This window comes from Mesocricetus auratus, unplaced genomic scaffold (genome assembly GCF_017639785.1).
Source record: "Mesocricetus auratus isolate SY011 unplaced genomic scaffold, BCM_Maur_2.0 Super-Scaffold_100011, whole genome shotgun sequence".
Taxonomy (NCBI): Eukaryota; Metazoa; Chordata; class Mammalia; order Rodentia; family Cricetidae; genus Mesocricetus; species Mesocricetus auratus.
Window position 1 is genome coordinate 59,888,900 of NW_024429195.1, and position 23,426 is coordinate 59,912,325.

The following is a 23,426-nucleotide window of genomic DNA, read 5'->3' on the forward strand; positions in this document are numbered from 1 at the left end:
TACAGCCTTCTCTACCAAGAATGTCAGACATTTGTACAGAGATATATTTAGAAGTTTGCAAAATTGAAATTAATGTGTTAGCTGGAGTCAATATACCCATGGTCATAGATGTTCAAAAATTGATGATTTGAGATTATATTTTATTACATAGCTTTTTAAAGTATTAAAATACAACATGAGAGAAGAATTGTGCTTCTGCAGAAAACAGACCATTTCTGCAGAATCTTAGGGATCTATTGTTTCTATTGACAGTTACCAGGCAAAGACTATATAAAAACCATATTTCAATAGTGATTGTAGCAGCATATTGAAAATGATCTATTGTTTCTATTGACAGTTACCAGGTAAAAACTACATACAAACCATACTTCAGTAGTGATTGTGTCAGCATATTGAAAATGAAATAAAATTTAGGGATCTTACATTTTAATGTGTGTTACGCTTGAATTTTAAAATAATATATCTAAACATTTTTATATATTTATACATTTTTAATAGATGAAAAGAAAAGGCAGTTGAAAAAATGTGTAAGCCTTGTGTGTTTGATGTACTCAACCTTCAGGAGGCAGGGTCAGGAGGAATGAGGGTCAATGTGAGAAAATGAGTGTGTTTACGTGCACATTCTTTCTTGCCTAAGGAGTCAGCATGTAGAATCATTGATGTCAACCTGTGGCTTCTCAGTAGTATACGTCAGTGCTTTGCAGATGTAGTAATTGCTAAGCACTTTCATACAAGAATTATTTCCTTCTTCTCCCATTCGTCCTTTCAGCAGAATAATAGTTCCCTCACCACACCCTTAAGCATATTGACAGAGAACCATGATATATGTACCGAAGAAGAGACTCCCATGGTAAAAACATATATGATTTGGCCACCTATCTATTAAATAAAGTTTCATGACATTCTAAACTCAACATAACAGAAAGTTTTTCAACTCTCTATATATGTACACACATTTTAGAAATTTATCCTTTAGGTTTTTTCTTTTTTTTATTTCTGAATTTTCAACCCTATATCTTAGTTATAGGACCAGATTCCACACATTTTAAATTTAGGTTACATAAGATTTCATCATTTAAAACAATATCATAAAGCCATTGATTAATACCTCACTAAGAAAGCAAGGGAGTGGAATGTCTTAAAGTTATTTAAAAGCCTGGACTAGGAGCTGGTCAGATAACTCAGTCAGTAGGATACACATTAATAGAAATTAAATGAATAGATCAATCCCAGTCAGTTTCCTATTAATTCCTGTTATCCTAGTCATCAGACATATAATCTTAATAAAATCAGAAGTTTTGCTCTGTGTGTTCCACTTGAAGCAAGGTAGGTTGCCTTCTTTTATTAAGGAAATGGCCCATGTTTTTCAATTCTATTCAGAGATTGCTCTATGACTCCTGTCTTGGTATGAACCTTAAAGGTTATGTATTCTCTCATTATTTTATTCAGACTCTGAAAAGTAATATTCGGACATTTTACCAAGTTAGACGACTGAGTTCGAATTTTTTTTAAGTATCAGTATAACTGTTTAACTATGTTTTTGTATTCTATTTAAAAAGCAAAAACAAAAAACTTTTGTCTGTGTTGCTTTTCTCCACTTTAGTCCTTTTCCCTGGTGGACAGTCTTAAAACCAGATATTTCTTGTTATGTTTCTCATCAAGTACAGCTATAAAAACAGCATACCTTAGCCGGGTGGTGATGGCGCATGCCTTTAATCCCAGTACTTGGGAGGCAGAGGCAGGTGGATCTCTGAGAATTCGAGCCCAGCATGGTCTACAAGAGCTAGTTCCAGGACAGGCTTCAAAGCAACACAGAGAAACCGTGTCTTGAAAAACAAAACAAAAACAAGAACACCAGCAAACCTTTAATAATACTATAATTGAACATTCCTAAGTGCTATTGGTTTATTTCCAACGGAAAATAGTCAATATTCCTTGTGAATTTAACTATTTCCTGTAAAGTTTTATAACTTTCATTGGAGTATACTTCCTTGTCAGACTATCTTGGACTGCCAGCCTGCACATAATGACACAGAGACATACTATTAATTATGGAAGCTTGGCTTTAGCTTAGGATTTTCCCAACAAGCTCTTATAACTTATTTACCTGTTTACATCAATCTGTGTCTGCCACGTGGCTCAGTTACCTCTCCACTGTACTGTATGTCCAACTTGTTTCACATCTTGCTGGCATGTCCCCACCTCTCTTCTTTCCAGAGTTCTCTCCTCGGAAACCCCATCTATCCTCTCCTGTCTAGCTATTGGCCATCTAGCTCTTCACTAAAACAATCACAGTGACATATCTTCACAAACTGCAAACAAATATTCTGCAATACTTCATTATTATTTTACCATGAGTGGGTAAATGTTATATTTGAAAGTATACAAAGAACATTTGTGTGGATGGATATGTCTGCTTATTTTGGTAGCCAAACAGATAAAAGAAGTCCTTTTAAATGATTGCATAAATATTAATGTGAAACACATGTTCACAAGAGCCAACTCATTTTGTAGATATTGAACAGGTTAACGTACCTCACCTTAGTACCTTGAACATAGGCATACAAGTTCTGAACGTCCTATTGCTAACCTCATGGCTCTTGTCAGTAACCACAGTGATCTACAACTAATGGCTACTGCTACGGGCTAGAGAAATACACCTGAAAAAATATCTCACTCTCTTCCTCCCTCCCACTGTCTTTCCCTCCGTCTCTTGATCTCTTTCTTCTCTGTCTCTGTTTCTCTTCTTTTATCTTTTATTTCTTTCTTTCTTCTAGTTTGTTATATACTTTATAAATTTATAGTTTATTATTTTTTCATTATATTTCTACATTTAATTCCTTGTCTACATTTCATTTAACTCCAACGCATAACTATGAGAGAGCTGTTCCGTCTCATATTTCAGTTATCATTGTGAAATATCAAACACAGTTTCTTGTAGTCAGTAGATACCCACTTTGGCTTATTTCAGGGTCTAACTTGCAATGTAACTTTACCATGAGAACAAGTAATTATATTAAGATATGTCATGTGTCAAAAAATAAAGTTTAAAAACTCAAACCAATTAAAGTCAGCATTGCTGATATGGTTCTCCAACTTTCTAACAGTGCTCAGTGCTTTCCTTTATAGCTACAGCAGCTTCCTTGTAGACTCTGACTTGTTCCTTATATAGCAATAGCAAATTTGCTTTTCTTAAATATGAAGAATTTCAATACGACAAACTCATGATGGCTGTTTCTCGATTTTTCTGCCTCAATCCTGTACTGTTTCCAAATGTGGGATGTGTTTCTGATGCAATTGTTTACTTAGTCAGCCATATCTTCTTTTTATGTTGATGATTATCACTTGGTCTAAGCTGTGGGATGTATGAGATATAAGGCAATAGACAACTGACAGAATCTTATTTGAGATTGTGCACTTGAGATACTTCTTTGGAATGTGCTTGTCTTGACAACCTCATTCTGAGATTTCCATCTTGGACTCAGCAGAAAATGGCTTTTTTATGATTCTCTTTTTAAAAGACTAGACACCATATGTACTTTATTTAAAGAAAATGCCTTTTTATTCTTCTTTATGACCTTGCTCTAATAAACTCACATCCATATAGCTCAAAATGACTTAAACTCTTCACCTGGGAATACCTACAGAGCTCTTTTTGAGGAAATTAGATTTTTCTTTTCATAGTTTGCTGTCTTTTCCGTTATGCTTTTCCTAATAAAATATGATTATTCTCTAGAAAAGAGGCCTGTTGCCTTGGCAGAGAAGGTGTTTTCTTTATCATTTACCAGAAAATATCATGTCAGTGCACCTCTAACACAAACAGCCAATGTGACTTGTCGGTGATGATTTCTGTTGCTCTAGAAATTGGCATTAATAGAAATTAAATTATTGCTATGAGAGCACTTAGGAGAAAGGGCTCATGCTCTTCATCACTGATGTTTCTCAGGTGAAACCTCACCTCCCTGAAACTGAGAGTTCCTGATGTAGACAGAGGTCCCTGTCCCGCCTGGTCCCACCTTCCTTCCCAAATAAACACACAGTCTTATATTAATCATAAATTGTTTGGCCAATAACTCAGGCTTCTTACTGGCTATCTCTTTCTTAATTATTAACCCATTTCTATTAATCTGTATATTCCCACGAACTCTTGGCTTACCTGGTGATGCCCAGACCACTTGTTTCTTCAGCTGCTACATGGTGTCTCCCTTTGGCAATTGCTTCCCTGCATCTTTTCTTCTCAGTGTTTTTAGTCTGGTAGCTCCACCTATACTTCCTGCCTGGCTACTGGCCAATCAGAATTTATTCGCCAACCAATAAAAGAAACATATATACACAGCATACAGAAGGACATCCTCCATCATCCTAACATACTTTTTTTTATAATAATTGTCATTGTATTTACATTGTTTTAACCAGTTATCCTCTCTGTCTAAGTCCCTAAGCCTCTGCTCCTTGTTTTCCAGTGAGTCCCACAAATCTTTCTCAATTTAACCTTCCTGGGCCCAGTATGATGCGCTCTAACAGCATTCCTGCCCAAGACTCCTCCTTCGACCTGTATGATGATGCCCAACTCTGTGGTAGTGCCACTTCTCTGGAGGAAAGGCCACGTGCTATCAGCCATTCAGGCTCATTCAGAGACAGCATGGAGGAAGGTAATGAGGATGTGAACGGGAGAGGATAAGAATACTGTTACTTCTTGTAAGTTTGAAAGAAAATTTAGTTCATTATTCACAGCATAACAATCCTTGAGGAGGAAATGAATCAGCAGGTGTAATTCTTATTTTGGGTTTGCTGAAGCTTGAAGATACTTTATTGTTTTTTATATATTATGAAGTTCATCCATTTCTTTTTTAAAATGGTGCTTGACTATGGTTTAGAGAAATCCAATGTTCTCCTACAGATAGACACAGAGCCTTAGAGATCTTGACATATGCATCACGTATTAGAACAAATGTTGTAGTCAAAACCTTTATTAAAGAGCTATAAAGATATATAAGCCATAAAAGTATTATTTTATGAAGCTATCTTATGTTGCTAACTTTTGTTCTCCATTCTTTGTGCTATTAGCTATTGTAGCATTTTTTAATTTATATTTGACCTACATTTTCCAATACAAGTCATATTTTTATCCAGTGTAATAAAATTCATACCTGGCACAGTAAACATCTTTTTTTGTACAATTGCATGTGAATACTCTAAAGAAAACTATGCTAAAAATCTCAGGAAGCCAGATTCATGCTCAAGTGCACATATTTTCTCAAGTGTACACATTATATAAAACTCAATTCTAATTTAAGAAAATGTCCTTTAATTTAATGAAACATTTTTAATTACCCATGAAGAAAGCATATGGCATGCACATCATAAAGCATGTCGGCTAAGGATAAAACCAAACTAAGCACAGAAACCCAAGGGATTAGAGTAAAATCAAACATACAAGCTACCATTTAATAACTATGCATAATGCAAAACCCTTAAACTTGAAACACAGCAGAGTTATTTATAGGCTGAACTCAGGGAAGTTTCCTTGTATTGTGAGCTCTGGTTTCTATTCCATTCACTTTGTAGATTTCTCTAGGATGAAATGGACATAAAATGTAGCTCTTCCTTCTTTCCCGGTTGTATCTTCTTATGTAATGTATCTTTTGACTTCAGGTCACCACTGTATATTTAATTTGCTAGCACTAACTTAGTTTCCCACCTTTGCCACTGCCTTGGGGGATAATAAGCAAACCACGGAGCTGCCTGTGACAGATGATGGTCAGCTGATGCCACAGCATTATTCAAAAACTCTAACTAATCTGAAATGTTAGGCGCTTGCCTTTTTGAAGTGATCATGTCATGCTCCTGCACAGAAACCTCCTATACTTTTTATACATTGCAAAACATATGGATGGCTTTCTTGAGTGCCTCATTTACAAGGAGAATGATTTTCTTTGCTGAGAAATTTGGCATCAAGCACATGAAATTTAAATAATATGAATTTCTGAAAGCTAACCTGAAATGAATTTTTTCATGGCTTTGCATTGAATGCTAAACCATTAGGGCCTGCTTAAATTGTGATCTAGAGTGAAGGCAGTCTTGAACTAGATTGAATTCTTGCCCAGTGCTCACACTGACAGATGAGAAGCCTGAGCCATAAGCCATGAAGTAATAGGCCTATAAAAAACAAGAGGCAAGAAGAGGATGAGAATGGGCTCTTCTGGCCATTGTCCATCTTCCTTCTGGTACTCCAGGCTAACTCTTGTATTTTTTCAACATCACTGAAGAGCTATGTAGACATTGAAAGAACAGGACTTTTCAGAAGATGATTGATTCAAAGAATAATCCTTTGCGCACTTGATGAAGTAATAGTGTTACCCCAATCCCTAGAAGTTACTTTTCATCCCCCTTTTCACAAACATCTGTATACAAATAATCACTTATAAAGTCACTCTTCTGCAGCTGAGGAGTTGGACCAGAGGGTAAGAATGCTGACTGTGCAAGCACGGAGGCCTAATTTGAATCCCAACACCCATGTAAAAGCCAACTGTAGTGCATACATGTAAGCTGAGCACTGGCAGCCAGAGACAGGAAGATTCCCACAGCTCCCTGAGCAAGCTGCCTAGTCAGGAAAGGCAAGCTTCACTTCAGCAGGGGACCCTTCTCATGGTATGAGGAGGAGAGTGAGAGAGGAAGCCATCTGACATCCTGCACTGGTCACTAGCATCCATTCTTGAGCAAGAGCTGATCTTATACACATAGGCCACACAACACACGCACACACACACCCCAAAAGTATAAATGAAAAGATTTCCTCTTGTTGCTGTCTTTCAAACTTCACCTTCTTGTTGTCATCTGTATTGGTACTATTCTGAGGAGTTTCCACAGCCCTCTGCAAGTCAGGTTAAAGGTGTTACCTTCTGCCCATGAATTACCCAATTGATCTCAATAGACTGTGGATTGCTCTGTTGTAGTTTTTATTTATGTTGTGCTTTTGAATACTTTTTGAGTATGCAGGGTTGAATATCATTTTCCTATGCTCCCAGGATCTTACAGTGGTGTCAGGCATTGTATGTATTCAGCTAATGTTTATTTATTTAAAGGATGAATTAAAAGCAACAACAGCATTATTCCACATGGATAAAGGAAGAACTTATCTACAAAAATAATTAAGCATAATTTTATCCACTTTTTAGCTTTAATACATTGTAAATAGAGAAGTAATGGCATATCTTCAATTGTTACGACATTGTATTTGATGTGTATCCAATGAGTCCGAATGAAATTTTTATCTTCATCTTTATCTTGAAGTGGAAACGTTTTTATATTACTAAAATTGGTAAAGAATTGATTCCCCTGTTTCATATAGCACAATCGATTCATCACAATAATGAAATACCAAATTGGATCAAGTACTTATTTCCTTGAAAGTGTGTAGAGAAAACTTCCTAACCTGGGTATTGATGTTAGGAGAATGAAATTTTGTAAACACAACATGAGAAGCCATTTAGGATGGCTTCTGTTCATTGTGGATGGGAACTTTCTGCAGCTTCCAATATGTGCATGCTGTGGGCCTCGAGCCCGCTGCTTCTCTCTGTAGCTTACTTCTAGCATGTAAATTAGGCTCTGGCACATTAAACTGTGGGATATCTAAGAGTTCTCCAGTCAACTATGTCCATAACCAGCTCCTTATCTATAGTTATTTTCTACCTCAAGCCACCTGCTCTTTATGTTTTCAGTGAAGTTCTGGTCTTCCAAGTTAACTTCATTATTTTGACCATGTTCTTGTTTTTTCCAGTTCATGGTTCTTCCCTGTCATTGGTCTCTAGTACATCTTCTCTTTACTCTACGGTAAGTAACATGGTCCGTGTTTTGTTGTTTTGTTGCCTCTGCTGTGCACAGATGACAAAATAAACTGATATGTGTATTGCATTTGTCTAGTAAACTATGGCCCTTCTGTCTGTTTACTGGTCTTTCACTTGACTTGGGTGCATTCATTGTGAGCAGTGAATGAGTGTGAAACCATGTTATAACACATGCTGGAGTGTGGTAGGACCCTTAAACCCTCTGTCCCTGGTGCTTCTTGACCTCCTCTCTCATCCATAGTTAATAGTTGTTTTATAGCACCAGTCAATTGTTTTAACTTTAATTTTGAGGAAGATTGTGGCAAAAGGACCTTGAAGAACTAGATGTATGGTTTTTTAATCTTAGGTTTATTTCCTCTAGAAAAACTAACAGACATATGTTCTGAAAAGAGTTTACTTGTAAATTTGTTTTCTCAGGCGATGAATGACAGTGTTTCAGCTTCTTCCTGTGTGAGATACTATGATAAATTTTTGCAAAAAGTGAGAATGTTTGTCCTTGAAGGTAGTTCCCTCATCAGCAAATGACATGATAGGGAAGCTTCCTTCAGTGAGGTGTTAAAAGCAGGTAGCGAGTCTCATGCAGCTTTAAGTTCTAATCTTTACTTTTGTGTTGAAAGGACATGAGAAGCTCACAGCCTTTTGCTTGCACTCAACAGCCAAGCTTTAAGGACAAAACTGATTGTTTTCACACACACCCATTTTATTTGCATGTATGAATTGTACAAATAATGGGTTTCATTATGAGATTTTATACATATGTAGGATACACTTCAGCCATCTTAAATACTCTCTCCCCATACCCTGCACCCCATTATCGTTGGTCACTTTCCTCTACCTCCAAGCCCTCCTTCTACTTTTGTGTGTTACTCTTGTTTTCCTTAATTATTATCGTTACATGTGTACATACATATAAATGTGTAGCCTGAAATAATGCAGCCTTTACTTATAAGTTAACCTTTCTTATTTCCTGCTTTATATATGATATCCAAGATCTGTCATTAGAGACATGCTATTTTTCCTGCTTCTTGTTTAATGGTAAAAATGGCCAGTACATTCTCTGATGAAGGTATCAGTGTTAGTGTTTATGTAAATGTACTGTTTTAGGCTAAAAGATTTTTAAAAAGTAGGGAATGTAAACATAACATTAAAGTACATCTAATAGAGATATGTTAAGGTTTGGTGGTCCTCCTATTGTGCCAAGACTGCTGCCCCTTGAGATGTATCTGATACATACTGCTGAACTACAGAAGAAAAAGTGGAACATCTTATAATCATGATTTTGTTCTTTAATATATATTAGTAATAATGATCATGTTTTAAATAGACACTATAATATTTGAACAAAACTTCCATTATGATTTAAGAGCAAACAGATCATGGATTTCAGGGGAAAAAAACAGATGATTAATCACTCTACACGAGAGTCTAACAGATTTTCCTATAATAATAGCCATCTTCTCTATCTGCAGTATTTAATGCCATAACTGTGGATTCTGAGTTACTGTTGATCATTTGCAGTACATCTGGAGACTGATTGTCTCATACCAATCTCCATTTGAATAAACAACTTGCTTAGTAGGTCCTCAATAAGATAGTGCAAGTTTTGTGTTTAAAATTCTGTGAATTAGGACAAAAAAAAAGCAGATTGTTCTAGCACACACTGCATAATACTCAAATTCCTTGACATGTACAGTTTGGACATACTAATTAAAATAAAAAGGGACAGATTTTTAAACTATTTCATTTGACTTATCATATTTATTCACACATATATACTCTATCTCTCTGTTCTTTCATTTCTCCCTACTGTCTCCTGCCCATAAGCTCTCTTCCTCACCAATCTTTCTTTCACATTCATGTCTATCCATTTTATTTTGTGATGCACTGAGTTTAACCATGGCAATATATGTGACCATGGGTTGGGAACTATCAGGTGAAGCCTAGTGGGCTTAGCAGTGTGTACACACTAAAGAGAATTTTCCTCCAGAATCTATCAGTACCCAATAGTTTAGCAATAAAGGGTTTAAATTATAGAATAGTATGGGAAGGTAAACTATGACAACAAGAAGGCATGCATGAGAAATGTTAGGGGACCCAGTAAGATGACGTGGTAGTTCAGAACAGTTGGTGCTCTTGCAGAAGACATGGGTCAAATTCCCAGTACCATCATGGTGGTTTGAAATCATCTGTTATTCCAATTCCATGGGATTTGACATCCTTTTCTAACCTCCATGGCAAAACCTACTCGTCGACATTCTTTTCACACTATGAACTGCAGCAGCAATTTATAAACAACATTTACACCTTCCTGTGGATGCTAGGGGAAGACTGAATAGATTTGCATTCTTACCTGGTTCAGTTAGAAATGGCTATATATGGACTGTTCCTCTAAGATCTGACTTCTACACCTATGGGGTCTTTGGAAGCTGCAAGCCGCAGGTTTGTTGTCAGCTAAGAAGTCATCACCTCTGGAAGCTTGGAATCTGTCCACTTATTTTAAGATCCACACCTACCCTGGGGCTTTTGTCTAAAAATTTAAATTTCTGAATTTTGGTTTTGTTTTATCAAGGCCAGGTATGGTGATGCACATCTTTAGTTTCAGTAATTTGGAGGCAGAGGCAAGCAGAGCTCTGTGAGTTTGAGGCCAACCTAGTCTACAGAGTGAGTTCCAGGATAGCTAGGACTGCATAGAGAGACCCTGTCTCCATAATAATGATAATAATAGAAGTATCCAGTGATATTGAGATGAATATTTCCTCATTTGCAGTCCTCTTTAAGTAGCAACATATGCTTTCAAACAAGCCACAGTCTCTGCCACCTCCTCTTTTCTCCCTTACACTGAAGTTGTTTGAGTTGCTGGTTGTCATTGAATTTCATAATACTTATCTGCTAAAATTACAAAACAAAGGGTAACCTAGAGGGCTGTGTGATTATCAATTTTTAATACCTGGGTTCTTCTAATTTTTATATGATACTGTTAGGCTTTCACTGCAGTAGTTTTCTTCCATTGGTGAAATATAAGATTTTTACTAATCTCATTCTTTTTTTTATATTCTAATTTCCACTGATTCATGGGAAGAAGGCCCATACTTCATCCTTGTGCATGTCCTTCACAATTTTCTTAACACAAAGACAATGCTAAGACATGATTATTAATAATGAACTTAACGCTTAAAAATGCAGAAAGCAGTTGGTGTTTTTATTTAGGCAGGATATTTTATATTGTTGATTATCCTTTGGTATGTTAGTATTGTTTCAACACTCACTAAAAATATTATGTATGTAATCAAACTCCACTATAACACCATTAATCCCAGGACTAAGCTACTGGGGGAAAAAGAGTATTATATTTGTCTCATTGCTCCATTTTTATGGTAATAGGTATTACTGGTAAAAATAACCATGGACTATGAAAGAAGGCAAAGATTAAAGAAAACAATAGTCTTGAAAACTCAGCCATGAGAAAATTCATGCAACTCAGTACATTATGATGGAACTGACACCTGTAACTTGGGGTTATTTTAATGAAAATGTGATGTAATGTTCATTTTTGTTTCACCTAAACAAAGTAAATCTCATAAAAACACATCAATTATTATTGAGTCTTTATAATTTTAATGTAATCTAAATAACACTAAAAACAGAATGTGACCAGAATAAACTGGTAATAAATGTAAAAAGTATTATATAGTCAAACAATGAAAATCTTGAATAAGGTTTAATCAAGTTACTGACTGCATGTTCTTGTACTGCGTATCAGAACACTAAACCCCATATAATATCTTGAAATTTCTAGAATGTAAAACATAAAAATCCTAAATGCTAAAAATGAGTTTTAAAAACGACCAAGGAATTGTTAACATTGCTTTTAAATACGAACTTTCTTATGAAGACAATTAAAGCCTTCATAGTTAGCACATTGTAAATATCTCAACATGCATCCTGATACTTTTCAAAGGTAGATTTTGAAAAAAAAACATGAAATTCAGGTTAAAAGGAATGCTTGTGAATCAAATGTACCTAGGAATTTGTTTTATTTGCATTTTGTATGTATGTCCATGTATGTATGTGCATGCGTGTGTGCATGCGTGCGTGCACGTGTGTGTGTGTGTGTGCGTGTGTGTGTGTGTGTGTGTTTTCTCAAGAAAACAGACCAAAACCAATTCAGGCATTTCTATATCAATTAATCATGAAATGTCTCCAAAGCAACCACAGGTGATAAGACTGCTTTGCAGCTTTTTTCAGCAAGTGGCAATAGGCAGGAGTTATATTGTTCAGCAACATTACACACTCTCAAGTTCTTTTCAGATTGCATCAGGTTCCCAAATGTAATGGTGCACATAACTCATTTGCTGGTATTTCATAGCACAGCATGAAGATGGAAAGAAGAACTAGGAGTTTTCTGTATAGAAGTACAAAACACCCTGCCATTCTGTACAGCTGTTCTAATTTCCATAAGCCACGCAGTTATCTGGCTGTCTCTTTTATGACCACTTTAAAACAAAGTATTTTGTTGTTTAGCTGATGTGCCTACCACTGAACTTAATAACCATTAAGGAAAATAAAGCAAATGGAAATTGGTAACCTCTACTTTCTACTATTAACAGTAGTGACCAATGTTTCCCCTTTGACTCCATTTGTCAATTTCATAGTATAGAAACCAGAAGATAAAGTTCTTCTGAGTCTTAGCTAAAGATTTACATAATTTCACGGAATCTGATACATACATAAACGACACCTCATTTCCCATACATCCATATATTTAGAGTACAAGACTACAATGATTTTTATGGTCTCTATAGATCTCTTACCTGTGGTTTGAAATATTTAGTGTCATATAACTATCCATTTTATTCCTATAGTATATTACTTTATTATATTAGCTAGTCTTATATACTCTTATGTTGCTCTTTCATTAGATCATAAAAGTTGTAAATACATGTTAAAATATTTTATTCATTTATACATATAGAACAATTTATCCTTCATTTTATAATTAAAATCTTTTTGTTTATTTTTTTTACAGGCTGAAGAAAAGGCTCATTCAGAGGTAAATTCCTGTACCATGGTAATATTTGAAAACCAGCCTTACTTTAGGATGAAATCAGTTTTATTGGCACTAGAGGGTGCTTGATACACTGACATAACTGTAGGACTTATAGAAGAAATTAATCTTTGGTCTTAGATCTTGTCTCTTAGGGAGAATGAAAGAAAGTTCTAGCAACCAGCTTTCCTCTCTTATTCTGCCTGAGTCTTAACACCCAATACGTTATCTATAGTAGCTGGCACTTATTCGTTCATTAGTGAATTGATCTTTAAAGTAGGAGAGCCACACATCTGTTTCACTGCCTAAGACGCTCTGTTTAGGGTTAATGAAACTGTAGAGTCTGCAGCATGGGGTACCAGAACCCCTGCCTACCTATTTGTGGCATGACTGCTCTGCCTCTAGAATTACATATTTGCTTGCAATTGCGTACAAAACCAACCTTCTTCTAAAGGAAATTTTTCTTTTACCTTTGAAAAAAGGAAAAAGTTTGTAGCCTTTCTACAGGGGGACCTAAGATTTTATTCATGGAGGCTGATGAGCTGACTCAACACTTAAGAGTATGCACTGCACTTGCAGAAGACCTAAGGATCCAGGTCTAGAGACTCACAAACATGTGTAGCTCTAGCTCTCAGGGATGTGACTCTTCAGACTTCCGAGGGAACCCGAATTCAAATTAATATGTGCATACATGGACATGCACACAAAAACATGACTTAAATCTTAAACTTTATTCGGAGAGTAGTAACAACTCTTTTATAGGTTTACACTGTTGCAGATAAAATAAATGTCTTGAAAATGGCCTTGCAGAGAAAGTCATTCCCAATGAACTCATTTCATTAATGTTTAGACTTAAAACTTGCTCCAAAATATCTTCAGAACTACTGAGAGAGTATTGCTGGTACACATACATAAATTTTTTAAACTGAAACAATCTTTCTAACATCACGCAGACATGGCAAGACTTGTGTTGATCATGCAACAGCTACTGAGGTTTAGAAATGCGTTCATGTCTGCTTGCCTTAGTAACTATCCCAATTCTCCTTTTGTCATTTATACTCATATATTTTGTCATGAGCTTTGAAAGGGGAACCATAAATTGCTTTATAGTTGTCTGTGTTACATGCTACAGGAACTAGAATTATATAATAAAGGTGTAAGTTGAGAAAACCTCTTTCTGTTTCTCTTTGTCTGAAAGATAAAAGACGCCTTGCTTTCTGGGATTAAATCATTATATAAGAGTAGCACATATGTTCATTGGGTCTGAGATAGATCTCCATTTTAAAAATAGAAATAACAGTCAAATCATACTTAGTGAAACTGTATAGGGGTAGGACCCCATGTTGACCTCCTTCTCAGTGCTTGTATCTTGTCTGGTTTGAACCAAGGCAATTGTGCATGTCACTGTAGTCTCTGAGTTCTTATGTGTGTCATGCGTGTTGAGTCTGGAAGACACAGGTTTCTTAGAGTCATCCATCACCTCTGGCTCTTACAATCTTCCTGCCTCCTCTTCTATTTAGATCCTTATCCTTAAGAGGAGTGGTTTGATGAAGACAACTATTTAGGACTGGTTATTGAAAGTCTCTTGTACTCTACACATGGTCCAGTTGTGGGTCTTCCCATCTACCTCAAGTTTCTCTTATGAGGATTGTATGAGGAGCTAATGTATGAGTATAGGAATATGTCATGAGGAGCCATTTTATTGCTTTAATCCTTTTGCAGAATAATAGTGCTAAGGTCTACCCTTGGCCCATGGTCCACCTAGTCACAGGTTCCTGGCTTCCTGGCCATTTTATCAGTGTCAGGTATGGCTTCATTCTCATTGAATGGGCCTAAATTTTTTTTAAAAAGTCGTTGGTTGCCCCAAAATATATGTACCATTATTACATCAGTGTATCATTCAGGCACATCACTGTTATAGTCCACAAGTTTTGTAGCTGGATAATATTGCTGTTTACCTTCCTTTGCTGGCAGGATGAAGAGGAATTGTGTAATTGTTTTCTGTTTCTCAATTGAGATAAATAACACTCCGTTTGTTCACTCCTCTCAATATTTTTATTTTTTCAAAATAAAAATGTATTATGTACAAAGGGAAAAGACATTTAATAGCCTATGTCCAAAATGTCCTTTCACACTTAGCATACAAATTGTCCAGCTCCAAGAACAAGGGACTTGTTTTGTTTTTCTTTTTTTCTTTTTTTTCTTTGTTTTTTTTTTTTTTTTTTTTTGGTTTTTCAAGACAGGGTTTCTCTGTGGCTTTGGAGGCTGTCCTGGAACTTGCTCTGTAGACCAGGCTGACCTCGAACTCACAGAGATCCGCCTGCCTCTGCCTCCTGAGTGCTGGGATTAAAGGCGTGCGCCACCAACGCCAGGCGGGACTTGTTTTCTTAAGAGAAGCATCTATGTAGAATACTTGGCATCTGAAGGACTGGATTCTCTTTAGACCAGAAATACATTTGCAGAAGCAGTTTTCATATGCTTGTAAATTATTTGCCATTTTAATCACTGTTTACATTTCCTGGTAACATGATATCTGATTGACTGAAATGCAAAATATGATGTAATGTTGATGTGTCTGTGTTATTAAAGTGAAAATCAGTAAAAAAAAATAATTTAAGAATATTTACTTTGTTAGTTTCTGTAGTAAACTGTCCTATATTCATTATTTTCTCCCTCATTTTATACTTTGGATTACTACAAACACTTCTGCTTGAAGCTAATAGTAGGTCACTGGATAAAGACATTCTAAGAGGCATTAGATAGATTTTACATATTCACCATTAAAGTTCCTTCCCATAAAATTACTTTATATTATACATAGTGATTCATACTCATAATTCCTGCACTCCAGAACTTGAGCGGGAGAATCTCAAGTTTGAGGACAGCCTGGACTACATGATGATATTCTGTTTTAGAAAGAAAAAAAATATTTTCTCTAATACAGATTCATTAAATATTTAAATCCAGCTTTTGTGTATTATAAGATAGTGTATACATTTTTAAATAATATAAAATATAGAAAACTAAGACATATATTAAAAACATCTGTGAGATTTTCAAAGAAATTGTGTGGTATATCATTTACATAAAAATATCAAGAAAAATATGTAGTCTTTGTGAATTTTTAAAGATTATTTTATGCCTGAGTTTTTATCACACTGTTGTTTTAGAAGGAAGAGACTCTATAGAGACAGTGAACTATTTCATCCATCCTGTAGGACTTACAAGTAGAGCCAATAGTACAGTTTGATAAGCAGATCTGGGTGCTAACATTAAAGCTAGGGATTCATTTCTCTCTTTATAAGTGGCATTTGGAAGCTGCACTGTAGCAGGCGTTCACCTTTCTTTTTTTGTTGTTTTTGTTTTTTGTTTTTTTGTTTTTTCGAGACAGGGTTTCTCTGTGGCTTTGGAGGCTGTCCTGGAACTAGCTCTTGTAGACCAGGCTGGCCTCGAACTCACAGAGATCCACCTGCCTCTGCCTCCCAAGTGCTGGGATTAAAGGCGTGTGCCACCAACGCCCGGCAGGCGTTCACCTTTCTAAAAGGATTTGTTACTGATTTTCCATGGTTTCTATCCTTGCTTTCTTGCACTGAAGTCTTCATTTTAACAGATCATTTGGTTTACTGGACTTTTTAATTGCACAGCAAATCCATAAGCTGCGGAGAGAGCTCGTTGCATCCCAGGAGAAAGTTGCTACCCTGACATCTCAGCTGTCAGCCAATGTAAGTTGCCTTTTACTGTTTGAAGATTTCGGAACAGAGTTATACCCAATCAGAGGGAATAGATTGATTAACAAAGTTAACGTGTCCACATTTACACGGTGTATGGCACTGGAAGGTAGAACTCACATGAAATTGAAGTTTTCTGCCCACTCACTAATAAAATATAAATCCCAATAATGAGTGACAACAGGATAAAACAAAGCAATGGGAAAAATGTACATTAGAGAGTTACAAACAATAACCATGATTATAAATGTTGCCTCTTGTTGTCTGCTTTTTGTCATTCCACATGTAAGAATTTTTCTCAAGCCAAAACATAAAGGTGCTTAGCATTTGACTGTGGAAGGCAAAATTCTCATGGGTCCTGCCTCTTTCAATGATTAATCAAGCATATAATAAAGTTTCAAATAAATGAACTTGAATGTAAATATGAAACTTAGCTCCACTGTTATAAAATGCAGCTCTCTCAAAAATGCAATGGACCCCTTCTTTAAGCAATTTAGAAGAATGCATTTCCTGGTGCTAAAGCAGCTTACCTTCATGAAAACACAACCCTGAAGACCATCAACACATTAACCTTTTCTATCGAATTTCTTTCCACCCTCCTAGGAGGACTCAAAGCAGATGAACTGTAACACAGGAGAGCATGTGGCATTATGCCTAGTGCCAGGGAGCAATCGTGTGAGAAGCAACAGCAGGGGGGTCGGGAGCCCCTGCAATGCTGCCATATGCCCTCTGTAGGCTTAGCTCAGTCCTTTCTGCCATGTGGGTTTGAGCTTCTCCCTTTTGCACAACTATTGCCTCTCTGCTCCTCCATGGAGAAGTATTCTTTCTCCTCCACAAAGCATGGTGTATGCAGAATGAACACGGTGCAGGACCATGGTGTATGGCATGGCCATATGAATGAATGCACAGGAAACATGTCGTTTCACTCACAGTGAATTAATTTTAGCTCTGTGTCTGAGCTGACTTTCTATTTTAACTCTAGGGGAATAATAGTCATTTGAGATATAGACTATTACTGTTCATAAAGTTGAAAAGTTGTTAGGAAATGCCTAACAATAAAAGCAGATTTTTTTTCCTCTTTAAACATTGCTAGAAAATAAGACTTTTTATCCACTATTTTCTAAGTTTAACTACTAAAGGGATAGTTTTTGGGACAATTGTAAATTTTATGCTATATCTACAGTACTAATAGACTGTTGAATTTCTGAACTTGTATCCAGAAGACAAGGATCGGTATAAAAGCCACCAATACATTGGATTGTGTTTATCTTCAAGGAAGAAGCTTCAGTGGCTAGCTCATCCATGATGATCGCAGTGTTTTTGTTGTATGTTTGTCTCCTTTTGTACTACTTGGGCTTGGACCTATGTACACATATGTACCAGGCAAGCATTTTATCACCTGGGTTTCATCCAGCCCATTGGTTATTTTTTTTCTAATTGACAACAATTTCTATTTATAGGTCTTTTATTAGGAGTCATACAGTTTATTAGCTGAACTGGCTACATTTAGTCTTTACCTATTTATTAACTTCCGCAGACTGTAAGAAAGCATTGTATTTGGTTACATGTGTGATCTCCACAGGAAGGACTGCTATATGAAAGTATAGTAGGTACACTTCATAAAGGCAGATTTTGATGCGTATTTTTCAATTTAGTAATAATTTAAGGAACACGCACTTCCCTTAACCTATGAGCAATTGTATTAGATCCTAGTGAGTTCATTTTTGTGATTTGTGTGTTCCATGCTGGGACTTGACATTAACAAATCTGCTTAAACTTGTTCTAACACTGTTCAATGGAGCAGATTGATAAAGCAGGAAGGTACTGAGTGGGCATTCTTCTCGTGTGACTAACAGAGAAGTTCCAGTCACTGCAGTGCACAGTAGTCCTTCCCTCCTTACAGATGTGCTCTGAAACAGCTGCATTAAGCCTTAAGCGACTGCACAGAAAGGTCATTCTGCTAGTGTAATAAAGTGTTATTTCATTCTATGTCAATATATGCAATGTAGGCATTACACATAATCACTTTTGAACCTGCTGTTAAAAAATCACAGTAATTTTCCTTGTGTGTATCACATTCTATAGTGTAATTCCATGACCATTAGAAGAAATAGCTTTTATAGGACTCACAGAGATCTGCCTGCCTCTGTCTCCCAAGTGTTGGGATTTAAGGAGTGCACCATCACAGCCTAGCGAAATAGCCATGTTTAACTAGGAGTTAGGCATCTCTGTTTTAGCTGATATAAATAAAATACATTCTACTCTATTTTAAAAATATTTTGAAAAAAGCTGATACAAAGTCAAAAATCTAGTAATTCTGCAACCACCCTGAAAATCAGATGACTCTAGCTTGTGTCAAATTGACATAAGACTAGGCAGCAGAATATTCTAATGTTAAATATTTTATTATTACTTGGAGATATAAGATATAATCAAAATAATTTATGCATATAACCTGTTCTTCATAGTCCTAATATTTCCATAATTTAAATTTCTATTAAATTGACTAAATGTACACAAAGTAATTTTCTTCAAATGCATACATTAAAGGCCCATAGCTCAATAACTAAACATTTGTTTTCTTGGCTTTTGAGAAGTAAAATATCAGTGTTCAGAATTATTTCCTTTATCAAAGCACATTTTTTTTTCTTTTTGCATGTTCCCTATGAGGGAGGTAGCAACCTTAGTTTCCAGATTTAGCACCTTGTTTCATGGACATAGTGGGGTTATTTTGCAAAGATAAAATTGTAATCAATACAGAAAGCCACTGTGGCAAATATATTGTAAATTTAAAGATATGAATGGCTTATTTCAAAAGTAATATTTAAAAAGAAGAAAAAGTCATGATGATATGGTTACTTTGAAAATTAGACAAATTAATACATAGTGCTTGGGAATACATGCTTAGATATAAAAAATATCAAAAAAAACCCAGCCAACATACATGTGACCTAATGGCTAACCCAGGAAAGGGAGACCCCAGTAACTGAATGAGAGAATGAAGAGTGTTGCAAAGGTTTGGCAGTATTCTCTACAAATTGTTTTTCTCCATAGTGTAGTTTCAGTGAAGAGTACCCCGTGATGAGACAAGCCACTGGTGCTAATTATGGAATGCGCCATCAGAGTCTGACTCTTAGGGGTGATTTTCTTAGCCATTTGATAGGAGGTGTGTCATCCTTTCTCTGCTACAGCAACCAAAACGATGTATTAGGGACCCATCACACCCTTCCTTCAGGAAAAAAAAAATCAAGCTTTTGCCAAAATTGACCAGATTTTACCAAGACCTAGATAGTTACAGATTGAAATTAGAAAATACTAAATTGGTAGATTGTTTTAGGAGCACAGTAAATTACATCCGTTTCAGACAGTGTGCCAGCCGTTGTTTCTAACGTCATAGCACTGAGAGAAGAACCGTCTCATGCTTGGTATTTGTACCTCACACGGGTAAGTGAGTAGGAAATGGCCTTGTTTACAACTGTACCTTCAGGCATCCCTAACCACAAGTGTGACTGTTGTATGCTAGAATACCTATAATCCCCTAAAACTGAAAGTAAAGCCCCCCAGCTCCCCCGAAGTTTAGTGTTACATTTGGCCATGGGATTGCTTCTGCCTGGCCTAGCTTGAATTCTTTAGCTCAAGGGAATCAAAAGTGGGGAGAGAAGCCCTTTTATTACAGAGATTTGAAAGTGGAGACAACTCTTTCCCGCTCCGTTCTTTGTAAGTAGAAAAAGAGAGAAGATAATGTTCTAGCTGTCGGCAGATGTCTGACACTTGAAGGAGAATGTCCTCACAATAGAAGCGCTAACAATATCTTCAAAGGTCATCACAGAAGTCGGGAAATGAGGAACATTTGTCCATTGACTGTTTCAGTGACCTCCTTTTGGGCTTTCTTTCTAAAAGCTTGGCAGCTGGGAAATGTGTTCGGCATTTTGGGTGTCAGATCACTGCATGATGTGCAAGTCAGGAGGTGTTGTTATTTGCAAAAATACCACCCCCTTTTAGAGGCCGAGCTCACATTAAATGTCAAATAACCGAAACACTGATTTTAGGAAACCAAGGTTTAGAAATGGCGAATGAAGATATGTGTTAAAGGGGTGTCATCACTGAGAACTAACTATGACAGTCACAGCACTTAAAACGTTGGAACAGCTGAAATTAAGCATTTTGTAAAATGAAGGGCTTTATCTTAGCCACAGGAGACTCTGACATTTTTAACTATCTTCCTTCTCTTTTCTTTGCAGGCTCACCTTGTAGCAGCTTTTGAAAAGAGTTTAGGGAATATGACTGGCCGATTGCAGAGTCTGACCATGACAGCAGAACAAAAGGTATGGTCAGTAATTGCCACTGAGGCTTGAAAGGAGATAGTACACTTTGAAGAGTGCTAAATATCAGGCAGAGCATCCATTCTGTGCTACACTGAAACAATGAGGAGATGTACCGTTTATTTTCCAGTTATAATTTAAAGCCACAATCGGATTGTCTATATTGGGACACAGAGAAACAAATGCACACAAAGTCCTTCCATACAGGTCTGTCTCCTGATTTCCAGCTACAACTGAATGTCAAAGAAAACTAAATGTCAAGAGGAAGCTTTATATAGGAGGATTCAAATAGTCCCAAATTGCTTTGTAGTTAACAAGAAATGTACTTAAGTGAGAATTTTCACAAATGCTTAGTCCATAAGCCCATTAGTAAACCATGGATGTAGGCAGACACATCAAGAAGGATACCTGGAAATGATATCAGGATTCCAGAGTAAAGGACATCAGAATGTACCAGTTATGATAGTGACAATTCTATGCATTTTTGTATCAAAAAACTAGTTGGCATCTGAGATGCTATGTTTATTTGAAGTAACAAATTCATGCAAGACATTTTATAGTAAGGAATAAAGAATACTAAAACAAAGGGAACAGAATTTAGTTCTCAGATGCAAGTATATTTAAATATTCCAATCTATCATGGAAGATTTTGGCCACTCTCATGAAGACCAGTTTTCTTCCCTGCTGTCAGTCCAGTGCCCCTGTCCTTCTTGGTATTGTTGGCAGAAGCTGGGGTAGTCTCTGAAGTTCCTGGAAATATTTTAGAAAGCCTACATATAGGAAACATGAACAGCAGTCCCTGTAGTCATCTAATTCCCAAACGGATCTACATTCTAAGAAGTTCTGGATGTTTACAGCTTATGCCTCTATTTACCTATAGGGATATCTTCAGTTTTGAGTTCAGCTATAGTAAGGTGTTGTTACATTACCAAGTTTTCTAAGTATATAAAATTTGTTTTTAGAAAGTACATGAGCAGTCAAATTAAAGGGGAGGTAATCTAATATTTTTGTATAAATGCCTAATACAACCAAAAAAGGGACCTCTAGTTTATTCTAGATTCCAGATTTCTGCACATGACAATATGGTGTCCAATTTCATCAAACCTGATAGAAGGGTGTCTAACAAACCTCTGTGAGTTCTTCAACTTTCCTCTTCTCTTCTCTCCTACTACCTTCCTTCCTTCCCCAACTTATCTCCTTCTCCTCTCATTCTTCTCTTTCCGTCCTTCCCTATTATCTTTTCCTTCTTTATTATGGACCGCTGCATAAGAACCCAGCAAACAGGATTCTAGGGCCCTTTAAGTAGCCAAGCAGGAAAGAACATCTAATGGCTTTGGAACTGGAATCCTTGAGCATGAATTCTGGTTGTGCCTTTTAAGTTACCTAATCATAGCTAGGTGGTGGTGGTGGTGCACACCTTTAATCCCAGTACTTGAGAGGCAGAGGCAGGTGGATCTCTGTGAATTCAAAACCAATCTGGTCTATAGAGTGAGTTCCGTAACAGCCAGAGCTTTACACAGAAAACCCTGCCTTCAAACACAAAACAAAATAGAATTATCTAATTTTGAGAGAGTGTAACCTCAAATTCACTGGTTTAACATTTGGACTATTACTTTAAACCAATGATACCTGTAGAAGTCACAATAATAGCAAATAAGTACCTTATAGGATCATCATGAAAAATAAACAAAAATATTATGACTGCATCACATGCGTTGAGGCAGTCTAGAAATGTTACTTCTTGAGCATTTCTCTTTTTTTTTTTTTTGCCTTATAAAAACCCTAGATGAACTGGGGCATTTGTTGGGTAAATCTTTTGCAAGGGAAATGTAAGATCTAGAGTAAGGATCACCTAGTACCCAGTGTAAAAGCCAAATGGTTATGAGGGTCCACTTATAATCCTACATTGTGGGTTTTGTGGTGGGTAGGTTGGGCAGACGCAAGCAATTCCAAGAACCAGCTGGCTAGACAACTAGATTCAGGTTCATCAAGAGACCTGAAAAACATAAGGCAAAGAATAATCTAGAAAGATACCCAATGTCAAACTCAAAATCCACCCATGCTTGTACACATACATACATGCACACCATGCACAATTACACATGCAAAGGTAAAGAATGTAAACTAATTCATACCTGGCTTATGTTGTATTTATTTCTGGAAGTAGTGGTTAGCATTCATTGTGATTGATATCTGGAAGAAATCAAATTCAATAGTGACTCTTGACAATCCTTTCATATTTCCTTTAACTCTTTTATCTGTATGCAAGTAAATTTTCCGATAGAATTATGTAAGATACACAAGTATGTTAACTTATAGTATCTAGGGATAATCTATAAATAATTTAAATATAACTCCTTTATATAACCTTTGTCATTATATACATAATATACTTAAAATAACATAACCAAAATTATTGAAATTGTCTAGAAATATCATGTGTGAAATTTCCCTTGCTCCCTTGGTGACTCTTTATGCACCTCAA

General features: G+C 36.3%; 1 protein-coding gene across 7 annotated transcripts in view; it reads left to right on the forward strand.

Moving 5' to 3' along the window:
- Nav3 (neuron navigator 3) overlaps nucleotides 1–23,426 on the forward strand; it is a 698,200-nt gene that overhangs the window by 628,474 nt on the left and 46,300 nt on the right. For all 7 annotated transcript variants that reach the window (XM_013111900.3, XM_040754919.1, XM_040754921.1 and 4 more), the window contains 5 exons: nucleotides 4,464–4,652; nucleotides 7,781–7,833; nucleotides 12,874–12,897; nucleotides 16,536–16,613; nucleotides 20,861–20,944. In XM_013111900.3, the coding sequence (XP_012967354.2) occupies nucleotides 4,464–4,652; nucleotides 7,781–7,833; nucleotides 12,874–12,897; nucleotides 16,536–16,613; nucleotides 20,861–20,944 (428 nt within the window). The remainder of the gene's footprint in view (nucleotides 1–4,463; nucleotides 4,653–7,780; nucleotides 7,834–12,873; nucleotides 12,898–16,535; nucleotides 16,614–20,860; nucleotides 20,945–23,426) is intronic.